This window comes from Anser anser, assembly GCF_964211835.1.
Source record: "Anser anser genome assembly, chromosome: 8".
NCBI lineage: Eukaryota > Metazoa > Chordata > Aves > Anseriformes > Anatidae > Anser > Anser anser.
Genome location: NC_139728.1, coordinates 11265046 through 11276444, shown reverse-complemented (window position 1 = coordinate 11276444; position 11399 = coordinate 11265046). Strand labels below are relative to the sequence as shown.

Sequence of the window (11399 nt, the reverse complement as noted above, 5' to 3'; positions counted from 1 at the left end):
AAGTTTCTCTCCATGCCTTCCCCCTCTCCCCCTTTCCTACATTTGCTGGATTGAATGTTTGAATCGTTTTGCTACTGGTGTTTCCCAGTTATTCCTTCACTGATGCTTACCGATGGCATTTATTCCAGGGATGTATTTATTTTCAAGAATGGGATCAAATGCGCAGCTCGGTTGCGAGAGCTTTGCTGATAAGGAAGGACGTGTTTAAGAAGAGTGTACCAAAGCGATGCTAAACAAAACACAGCTAGGCTTAAATGGTCTTCAGAGAGCAAATCTATTTTGCTTTATAGCGTGCATCCCAGGGCCCTGCATCTGCCAAACACCTAGGCTGATTTCTTGGTAGCGTCCCAGTAGGCTGGCTCGTCGTACAGTGTATTCACTTGGCAAAAGGTATGTATAGAAACTGGCAAGTGTTTGTGGTTGGCTTTTCTAAGCTTTTGTTGAAGCCTTATTACGAGACATGGCAAATAAACAGCCATCAAAGGCCTGTTCCTACAGAGCACGGGGATCTCATCTTGCTGGATTGGAGCTTGTTTTCGTAATAACCTGTTGCACTGAGCTTTTCAGAGGTCGAGGTGACGCTCACAGCTCTGAATGTCAGGCATCTGGAAGCAAAGGAAGCTGCTGGGAGCTGCTTGTCCTTGAGATGACTGCAGGACGTGCTACTGGCCCCGTGTGGCTCCTGGGGACCGGCAAACCGTGAAACCACCGAGTCACCGTGCTCATGGAAACGGGGGAACGGTCTGACCTGGCCTGTAGCATCAGCGTGGTGTTGCTACATGGCCAGAAGCTTCTGCTTTCTCTTAAACTGACTTCTCTGTAGAAACCACCCTGCTGCGTAACAGGGTGAGAGTTCGTATAAGTGTAAAGTTTGAAATGTTTCTGATTATATAATGAACATAGTTTTACAGAAGAATACACAGAAACAACTTTGAGCCAGTGGAAAAGAACGTGGTTTTGAAAACCACTTCCTGAATTTCCTTCAGATTCTTTCCCTACGATTTTTTGTTGATTCTAAAAAGTAGAAAGGAAAAGAAGTTTGTGGCATGTGTGGCACTGGTGCTCTGTTCTTTCTTTGTAGTCTCAATATTTTTAGGAGACTGGGGGTAGGACTTGGTGGGAGAAAAAGAGGGAGAGAGTTCCCCCAATCTCATTTATTCCAGAACTGTCTTTTATTTACTGATCTAATCGTTGTCTGCGTTACACTGAGCTGCTGGAGATGCTCTCCTCCTGCTGCCTCCTGTCAGAGTTCATCTGTGGAAGTGCAGCAGGAATTACTGTATGGAAACTGAGAAAAAGCGTGAAAGGATGGATGCACAGCATTTCCCTGTTGAGCTGATACAGCTGTAGCTTAAAATCCCAGACTGCAAGGTTCCCTCTGTCTGCTTGTACCGAGTTGTCAGAGGTGCTGAATAAGCCAGGCCTAACCACATTTTTTGCAGTACTGATTTTTCTTTCTCTTTAGATGATATCTGTGCTGTCAGACCCAACCTGACCCGAGATCATGGATTTTTAATCAGATGGATGCTGTTTGCCAGGGCTACTCTGGAATAACTGTTGTTACGTCTGGGGCTGGGCAGCCCCCTGCAGCTTCCTCTTCCTGCGAGACTGCCAGCTGAAGACTAGCAAATACTGTAGCAAGAGCTTGAGATTCAGCAGAGGAAGGAAAAAAAAAAATAGAGATGTAGTCCCAGCAAGCTGCACTAGGACACTGACTGTCTGCTGTACTTCCCAGCCCCGTCCTTCCTAGCCAGGTATGAGTGAGTTCTTCCCTTGCAGAGCACTAGGGTCTCTTCCAGCCTTCTGCACCTTCCCATCTAGTCCTTGGGCATAATTTCCTGCCTGAGGTCATGCAAAGGGCATTGAGTTATTCAGGATTTGGGATTTTTTTAATGTTTTAATGTTACTTTTTTTTTTTTTCCTTCAGTTCATTATTAACCTCAGCCTGGTCATCAGGGTGTAGTTGGCAGGTTACTGAACAGTGACTTTCATTTTCCTCTCTAGCTCTTGCAATGTGCTACACTTACATGAGCTGACACCCCAGGAACTGTGCTGTAGCACCCTGGAGCTGGTGTGGGACCATCAGTCATTTTATCTTTCTGAATTTGCTTTTTCAAAGTTTTTTTTCTTTTGGAACATTGAAGCATCTGCTTTTGGTAGTGAATACTGGCCCTTTTGATAAGCTCTTTTCAGCTAAAACATTTATCCCAGGAGGGCGGGGCTTGAATGTCACAACTATGATTTTTTTTTTTTCATAAACCTACATAAAGGCTTCAATTCAGATGCTTCAGTTGGTTTTCAGAAAGATTGGTGGCGATTTCATTTTTCTGTGGCTGCAGTGCTTTTGGTTTGGGATGTTTTTTATGTGCACTGATTTTAGTTTTGGTTTAGTTTAATTATAGCAACTAGTGTTAAGGGTTTAGCCTCAAGGATTATTAAACTGGAGGGGGCAATTATGTTAATCAATACGAGTATCTTTTTCATGCAGATTTGCAGTATTTATAGCCACCTGTAGATGGAGATCTGCTCCACTCCATGCCCTGGTGGTGCTGCAGTCCTGCTCCCCATCCACCTGAATGAGTGAATCGCATTTAAGCATCCACTTCGTTTTTCTGAGCACTTGGGATAACCTTGAAAACTTTCCATGTCGGAAACAACGCGTCTCAGCCTTGTTTTGTTTAGGGTAAGTTGTGGGAGGACATGTTCTGATGCTGGAGTAACTCGTGTGAATCTCTTACAGTAAGCCAGCAGTGGGTATACCTTGGGGTAAAATGCAAGATAAAAGGCACTTACCCACTTTTCGTCTCCCCCACACGGCTGAGTTTGTGTACTTGGCATGTCAGTGCTGACTAGTTTTCCTCTGGAGGGTTCAACTGTGCCCTTCCGTTACTGCCTTCTTCCAAAATTGCAGCCAAGCTTTGCTTGGGATCCTTGTCTCCTGCTAAAGCAAGAGCAGCCAGCCCTAGTGACTGCTCGCTGCTTCCCCGTACAGAAGGGGTTTTACAGCTGGTTGGAAAAAAATTGGTTGGTGGTGAGGTCAGTGGTGGTAACGAGTTGTGCCACAGCTCTCATACATGATTTTGTGATTCTCTGCTGATCTGAACCTTTTTCCTGTCTGTTTGCATCGAGTCCACCCTGTCCCTGTTTATGTACTGGTGTACAAACATGCACTGATGTTAAAATTATCAGCGAAACCCTTTACTGTAGATGAGGAATGTGACACATCGAGTGTCACAGCAAGCCCATACGGAGTCAGCCACAAAATCTTGTCTCCTGGAGCTTTGGTACAATTGCTAAACCGAACTCGCACCCAAACAGCCAGCGAGTAACACCCAGAGAGCTCATTGCAGCCCCGTGTGCTGCCGGTCTGACTCATCCCCGTCTCCTGCTCCTGTGTTTGTGCCGGTTATTTTTGTGTCCCCTTGGAAATGACCCTGATGAGCAACTGCCAGCGCCCGGGGCCTGTGTAACCAGCTGTTTTCCCAAAACAGCAAGCCCAGAGGCAGGTAGAGACCTTCCCCGAAGTCCCCCCTCATGTCTCTGGCAACATGTGAGTGTTTTAGATTTGTACGCGTTTCAGCTGCCACAGAAGGGCAATGAAATCCCCTACCAGCACCCGAGCACACTGCTGGAAAAATCCCACTGCTGGAAGCCAAACCCACCGCCCCGTCCCGTGTAAGCGCTCAGCAGCAACGCCTCAGCCGGGCCGCGGGGCTCCTTACAAAGAGGTTGTTTGTCACCCTTGGGTGCCTTCTGAGCAGGGAGAGGCGGGAGCCCGAGCTCTGTGCAGAGCAGGGCCGGGACAATCCCAGGGGCCGGTTTTGCTGCGTGGCGCTGGGAGGAGGAGCCGTGTCGCAGCCCAGTGCTGTGGTGTGGGGACCGCGGCGTGGGGCAGGGGCCGTGGGGTGGCTTGGCTGGGCCCGGCGGGGTGCGGCGGTGCCACCAGCCCGCGGCTTCCCCCAGCACCACTCCGTTTGCGGGCAGCCAGGAAGTGAGATCACGGCTCCAGCGGTTTGAGGCAGGACGGGATCCACAGGGATCCAGGGGGATCCGCACGCACCCCAGCGGGGTGGCCGCGGCCATGGGCCAGGGCACGCTCCTGTCCCGCCTGGGGCTGGCTTGCTGCCTGCTGCTGCTGGGGGGCTCCGAAAGCCTGGGGAGCCAAGGGAAGCAGCGGGGACCCTGGGAAGAGGACCAGAGCGCCGTGACGGAGGCGGCCCCGTGGGCCAGAGCGAGGTACGAAGCCGTGAAGAAGCACTTGGGAGCTGTGGGAGCCCTCTCCAAGCAGTACTGGCAGTACCTGGCTTGCAAGGTGTCACAGGAGAGCTGCGAAGAGGAGGGGAAGAGGAAGGCCGGTCCCAGCCCGGGTAAGCTCCCTCCTCTCCCTTTCCTGTGCCCTGGGAACAGCAGCGGGACCAAACGCTTCCCTGTGCCTGCGTGGGGGTCTGCACCGCGGGCGCCCGTGGCCGCTGTGGGGATGGGGCTCCCCCCATCACTTTGTACACAGCGGGTGCCACAAACACGTGTGTTGGGGCAGGGAGTGTGCTCGCAGCCTGTGTGGCTCTGTGCCCCTATCTGAGCCAGCTACAGCCCGTTATCCCCTCCTGTGCCCCAGCTGCCTGGGGGCAGCCTGTGGGGCAGGGCAGCAGTTAACCACGAGCACCTGAGCGCCCACACACAGCGCAGGGAAGGCACCTGCTGGCACGTCTCTGCTCTGACCACTGCCTTTCCAGGTTGGAGCTTGCCCCTGGTGGGCCAGGATTACCTGGAGATCCTCTCTGCCTGGTACTGCAGCTTCGGCAAGTGCTGTGAGACAGGAGACTGCAGGATAGTCAACAATATCACAGGTAGGTGCTGTGCTGCCTCTCAGGAGAGCTTGGGAAGGGCTTTTCTCTGCTTCTTTTCCCTGCTGTCTCTGTTGTTTTTTTCTAAAAAGTGTGTTTTAGCAAGTGATGTAGCTAAAGGGCACTTCTGGGAGGGTGAGGGGCTGAGCGAAGCCCTGTTTCTCATTACTCATTTGCAGTTCTGAGACTGTGAGAAAGCCTGCTCCTTACAGTGTAACGTATCTGCTCCAGTTTGCCACGAGCCCTGCCTTCAGCCGGCAGTTACCAGGCACAGTCTGGGATCCAGGCTGGCCCAGTATCCCCTGTATCCAGCCCTGGGGCAGGAGGGTGCCCCGAGAGCTGTGTGCGAGCCCTGCACAGGTGTCATTCATTTGCTGGCCCTGAAACCTGTGGTAACCGTACCCTCTGCTGAGTAGTACGTAGAGCTTGGTAAATACTAAGTAAAACCTTTGGGCTTCAGTGCTCTGCAGGCATCAAATACTTCCTTCAGTTTTCAAAGGAAAAAAGTAGTCAGAGGAAGATCCACATCTTTTTTTGCAGTTCTTGGCCAACACAGGCAGTCCACAGGCTTCTGTAAGCAGCCTGCCTCGGTGTTAATGCCCGGCCAGACACCTCTCGGGCAGGCAGCCCCACCAGCAGGGCTCTGGGGGCTTTTCTCGTCTTACTGCCACCTGCAGCAGCAGCAGCAACTGGGCTTGCAGATTAAGGCAGAGCTCTCACTGTCTTTACTGCAGGGCTTGAAATGGACCTCAACGGGCAGCTCCACGGGCAGCACTTGGCCAAAGAAGTCGTCCTGCAGGCGGTGCGACGCTTCCTGCAGAGCCCGCAGCCGGAGAAGGCTCTGGTCCTCTCCTTCCACGGCTGGTCCGGCACAGGCAAGAACTTTGTGGCCCGGATGGTGGCCAGTCACCTGTACCGGGACGGGCTGAGGAGTGAGTGTGTCAGGGTGTTCATCGCGCTCTTCCACTTCCCCCATCACAAGTACGTGGACTCGTACAAGGTGAGAGCTAACAACCTGGTGCCGCAGGGATGGTCTGGCTGGGATGGAGTTGTTTTGTTTTTTCTTTTTCCCTAGCAGCTATCCACCAAGTTGTATTTGGATTTATGAGTAAAACAGGGTTAAATAACAGAGGTTTGAGCTGCGCAGTGTGTGCACAGCATTGAGGTTTTCCCTTTTTCCCCACTCTGCTCCCTCAGTTAGTAGGTTGGGGGTGCGCAAGAAGCTGGGGGGAGGTACAGCCAGGACAGCTGACCAGAGGGATATTTTGTGTAGCATCAAGCTCAGGAGGAAAATCTGAGGGGACCGGGCTTTGGGGTAGGACGCCATTGCTGAGAGACCAGCCAGGCATCAGTCATGGGAGGTGGTGAATGACTGTCTTTGCATCGGTCAGTTTGTTCTCTTTCTTCCCCCTCTTCACATATTAAACTTTATCTCGACCCACACGTTCTCTGCTCTCCCTGTTCTCTTCCCCTGTCCCTCTGGGCAGGAGGGAACGAGCAAGCGGCTGTGTGGTGTAGCGGGGCTGGCCAGGACTGTCCCTGCACATCCAGGCTCAGCCCCTGTGCCATCGACTGCTGCCAGGCATTTCACTCTGCTGCCTGCTGCCCTGCAGGTTCAACTGGAGAAGCAGATAAGTGAGACTGTGCAGCTCTGCAAGCAGTCCCTGTTCATCTTTGATGAGGCAGAAAAACTTCATTTTGGACTCCTGGACGCCATCAAGCCCTTCATGGCTCGTGATGGCAACAAGGGCCAGGTGGATTACCGGAGGTCCATCTTCCTCTTCCTCAGGTAACTTCTTCAGCCCCAAACACATGGGGAGGGACAAAATGGTGGAGTTTATCCCCTACGGTGTGCAATATGAGGGGTCTGGCCTGCAGAGGAGGGAGAAGAGGTGACTGACTCCTCCAAGGAGTGGTTACCTCCATGGTCAGTGTTCCTCGTTGATGCTGGGCATCCTCCCAGGGTACGGGGCAGTTGCAGGAGGAGCCAAGGCCCAGCTTAGCTGGGACAGCTGAACTGGTGTCTGGGCCACAAGGCAAGGAAGCAGTGAGATTCAGAGTTAGCATGGTGTCATCCTGCACCCTGGATGGCTGAGCAGGGGGATCCTGTACTGCAGGGAACACAGCTGGGGCTGCAGGTCTTGCTGGGAAGTTGTTGTGCAAGGCAGCACTTGTAGCCGGGAGCAGGGAGGTGCCACTTGCCTGGCCCTGGCTGCAGACTGAGGTGCCGTATGCCTGTGAGGGCTGGTCCTGGCATCAGCTCATCCTGCAGCGTGGGGAATGGAGGGCGGCTCCTTTACCATCTGGAGGGAGGGAGGTTGTCAGCATCTCCATGCTCCAGTGCTGTCCCTCACCCAGGTTTTGGTGGGACGGGACATGGGCCAGGAGAAGTGGGACATAGCACAACCAAGACGTGAGGTAGGCAGATGCCTGAACTAACCAGTGAGAAATGCCCAGGAGAGACAAGCATCTTCAGTCCCCCTTCATTTTGGTTTGCAGCTTTCAGCCTTGTTCTGGCAAGAGCTGTTCCCACAGGCTGGAGGTGAGCAGAAAACCATGTTCAGTTCCGAAACCATGTTCAGTTGTCTGAAAGGGAATTTGTTACCCCCTATCCTGCTATCCAGACAAATGCTCTAACCTCCAAGCTCGGTGGTTCCCCAGAGCAGCTCCTCTGCTCATGAAGAGCTGTGTCTGTGCCTGGTGCCTGTAGAGCTGACCAGATCTGTCCCACCTGCGTGGGCCGTGGTGCAGGAGGCAGGTTCTCCCTCCTTGCTCTTTCTTCCCATCTGCTCTGGGCAGGGTGTACGTGCTGCTGGCTGTGCTGAGCTGCCCTCGTGCCCTACCTGGCAAGCTGTGCAGGCGTGGGGACAGCAGGACACTGGGCCAAGGCCCCATGTCACCGAGCAGAGCGAGCAGGGTGTCTTGAACTGCGGCACTGTGTAATCTGGGGGGGTTTCATCATGCACAGTGGCAGGGTGACACCGGCCTGGCACAGGAGGGCTGGCTCTCCCCCAGCACTTGGGATGCTGCTCTGGGCCTGCACTGTGGCCAGGTTTGGGTGGTGGGAACCAGAGGGGCTGGTCACCCTCAGCCCGAAGGGTGCTTCTCCTGCAGGCCAGGGGCGAGCAGGGGCAGGCGAGCTGTGCTGGCAAGGCGGCACGGGGAGGTGGTCGCAGCTTTTTTGTTCTGCTGCCCTGGGAGCCTCGATGGCTGGCAGGACGCCGTGTCCCCCAGCAGGCAGCTGCACCTGAGGCGGGTGGTCAGGGTTTGTCCCTCAGGCAGGGGATGTTCCAGTCCTGGACCTTTACTGGTAGTGGGACTCCTGCCATGTGCTCTGCCCTCTGGCCTGGACTTCGCGGCGACTTGCCGAGGGTTTGGTGTGGAGCCAAGCGGCACCTGAGAGGTCAACAGCTTCGGGGCCAGGACAGGGGACTGACAGGGATAGGGGGTTCTGCTGACTGCTAGTCCCACCTCGCGGGAGAAAGCAGCTGCCCCGGGGGCTGGGCTGGCAGGATGGAGGGCAGCTGTACAGGTGCCTATAGAAAGAGCTTTTTTGGGAAGAAATTCCTCCCTGTGCGAGTGTTTCAGATGCTGATCCTAGACAGAGAATCCTGTCACGGGCAGAATTGCTGATGCATGCCTGCAGGGGGTGCTGCTGGCACCTCTGAGCAATTTGTCTGTGGTGGCATGGTGGAGAGACTTCCTTCTGTCCACAGCAATATTGGTGGCAACACCATCAATGAGGTAGCCCTGGACTTCTGGCGGGCCGGCCGGGCGCGGGAGGAGATCTCCTTGGAGTTCCTGGAGCAGCGGCTGCGGCTGGAGCTGCTGCAGCCCGCAGGTAGGAGCCCGGCTCGCTGTGAGCCGGCCACTGGTCCGGCCATAAACCTGCCCCTCCACACTGCCCTGGGGCCTTGCTTATGAGGTGCCTTGTGCCACACGAACATCTGTGCCATGGAACAAGCACTTATGTGCCCCCCACTCCCTGGCGTGTGCCCCTTCCTTCGTCCACATAGCACAGCCCCAAGCGAGGCACGTGGAAAAGGAGCTGTTGGTCGTTCTGCCCCCTTCAGCCCTGAAAATAGCCGGGTTGTGACAAGCAGCCTCGTGCCTCAGTGAATGTGGTCTCCGCTGGGAATTTGGGCTTCCCTTGGCCTGCGGTGGGCGAGGTGTGGTGATGTGCTGTGGTCACGCTACGTGCTGGCCAGCTCTGCGGGTGGAAGGATGTCTGCCTCCCCGCCGTGTACAGCTGGGTGCGGCAGGAGAGCAGCCTCAGGAGAGAGGACAGACCTCGTCTCAGAGGGGTGCCCGCTCTCAGGTGGCTGAAGCTTTTGTCTTGCTTTTTGCTACAGAGAACGGCTACGCCCGCAGCCACCTCCTTGAAGAGAACCTCATCGATTTCTTCGTGCCGTTCCTGCCCCTGGAGTACCACCACGTGAAGCTCTGCGCACGGGACGCCTTCCTGGCCCGCGGACTGCCGTACACAGAGGCAGCCCTCGACGAGGTGGCCAGGATGATGGTGTTTGTCCCTAAAGAGGAGAAGCTTTTCTCTGCACAGGGCTGTAAATCTGTATCCCAGCGCATCAATTACTTCCTTCCTTGAACACCAGGTGGGACTACACCAGTGGTGAAGGCGGTTTTGCACACTAGGAGTTGCTCTCCTTGCACAAGGTCAGGCAAGCAGCAGATTACACAGCCGTACGTTTGCACAGGGGCAGAGACTTAACTCCTCGTTGCTCTGAGGGCTGTTGACAGGGTGTGCTGTGCACCCTGCCCAGCCTTACTCGTGGGGCACTGGCACAGCTTGTGCTTGGCTGTTTGAAGTCCCTCTTGTGTTTTTTTTAATTCCTTCTTTTAGCCTGAAGTAGCGATTTGGTTGTGCTGACTGACTGCTTCATGTGAACAAGAACATTGTCAGTTCGTTGTCTCGTAATGAGGGCCTCGAACAGCCTGGGCCTGTTGAGAGAGTCCAGCGGAAGCCACAGCCTCTTCCCTGGCTGCAGCTTTCTGTCACTTCGCAAGCTCTCAGACTGCACAGAACACGTTTGCTGCTTTTGAGAGCTTTTCTGTATTGCTCTCCTGCATTCACAAGGTGTGTGGCACTTGGGGACGTGTACCAGGATCATGGTTTGGGCAGGGACATCTTTGCATAGAGTGACTGAGAGTCTCTGGTGCTGTAAAACCCACAGCCTGCTGCTTTGGCCTGCCCTGTCCCTCTCTCCCCTCTCTTGGAGTCGTTCGTTCTATGGAAGCAGCTGTGGGGATGAGGTGAGCTGCTGCTGAAATTGTTTCTCTAAGTGATTCGGTAAAGAGCCTGTTTGGTTCGTTGCAGGAACTGGTTTAGCGCGAGACAATCTCCCATTTCATGGGCAAAGGGCAGCTGAGGTGGATGGTGGCTGAAAGAACAGGTTGCGGTTGAATTCTGTTCTTTCAGAGATGGATTAAGATTTTTTTTTCTTTTTTTTCCCCCGGTATGCATGCTGTGGCTTTTTGGCTGGTATCAGCATTACTACACCGAGGGGCTGTTTGCTGTCTGGGTACTTGCCAGGTGATAAGTACCTGACAGCAGGACCAAAAAATTTCAACAGTGTTACAGGAATCACTCTGTGACCTCTGGGTCAAAACTCCCTTCCAACACAGCTGTGCTCGGCAGCGAGGTGAATCAGCACATGCCAAGGACGGGCTTTAGCTGCCTGAATGCCACATGTGCGGACCTTTGAGCTATTTTAAGCTTTGACCCTTTCTGTCATGCCAGCGATGAGCAGCACAACCCTGGGAAAAGATTGACCAGACACACTTACTGCTCTGGCAGACTTTGAGTCCACGTTTCCCTCCGGGCATGTCGGTGCTGTTACCTAACGCGGCTTCATAGTCTGAGGCAGCGGCAGGAAGACGAGCTGGCTGCTGTCTTACCCCTGGCTTCTCTCTGTGCAAAGTTGGTTTAAACCAGGCTGTTGACTCTAGGTTGGACCTTTAGGGCCTGTGTCAGCATCTGCTTTTATTGGGCATTTCTGGGACTCGGCCTGTGGGCGCTCATGTTGCCACGTGGCAGTCCTAAAGCGTCGGCCTGGGGCACAGCTGGGGAAGGTGAGCTGGTGGAGGGAGGCAGTGGCCCCCTGGAGGGCACAACTCAGGCGCTGCTTTATAACCAGCTGGTGTGCTTGGGCAGTCATATAGCCAGGGTGACTTTTTCTTATTTTTAAATAGAGAAGAGTCATTAGCTGTTCAGGTTAGAGTGATGCTGTTCGGGGTGGAAGGAAGTCACTTTATCGAGCTTTTTGCCAGTGCTGGCAGGTCTGAAGTTGGCACGTTGTGCAGTTCTGTTACTGAGTAAGGAGGGGGTGGTGCTACCAACGAGGGCACCTCTCAAACTGATGCTGCAGGACCAGCTCATGCCAGGTCACACGCGCGTGTTTGAGAACTAAGTGAGAACCACTCTCCTCTGACTACTCCATGACACGTTTAGATCAATGTTAACGTTTTTCTTTGCAACCTGGCAGAATTAAATTACTTCCCTTTCTAACAGGTTTGCAGTCAGCTTGTCTTTTCTACCCC

The 11399-nt window shown here is 53.9% G+C and overlaps 1 protein-coding gene across 2 annotated transcripts; it reads left to right on the top strand.

Moving 5' to 3' along the window:
* The first annotated feature begins 1033 nt into the window (after positions 1-1033).
* Positions 1034-11369, top strand: TOR3A (torsin family 3 member A). Of its 2 annotated transcripts, XM_083845909.1 has the most exons (7): positions 1034-1754; positions 2489-4367; positions 4734-4847; positions 5579-5844; positions 6458-6633; positions 8561-8685; positions 9197-11369. In XM_083845909.1, exons 2-7 carry the CDS (start codon positions 4082-4084, stop codon positions 9445-9447), a joined length of 1218 nt encoding a protein of 405 aa, XP_083702035.1. In that variant the 5' UTR covers positions 1034-1754; positions 2489-4081; the 3' UTR covers positions 9448-11369. The 2 variants fall into 2 exon arrangements, with proteins under 2 accessions (XP_083702035.1, XP_083702036.1); XM_083845910.1 differs by lacking the exon at positions 1034-1754 and having other exon boundaries at positions 1836-4367.
* Positions 11370-11399: the final 30 nt, after the last annotated feature.

Coding starts and splice junctions, on each gene's coding strand:
- TOR3A (XM_083845909.1), top strand. CDS start 4,082: ATGGGCCAGGGCACGCTCCTGTCCCGCCTGGGGCTGGCTTGCTGCCTG. Junction 4,368..4,733: donor GAAGGCCGGTCCCAGCCCGG/GTAAGCTCCCTC, acceptor CTGCCTTTCCAG/GTTGGAGCTTGCCCCTGGTG. Junction 6,634..8,560: donor TCCATCTTCCTCTTCCTCAG/GTAACTTCTTCA, acceptor TTCTGTCCACAG/CAATATTGGTGGCAACACCA.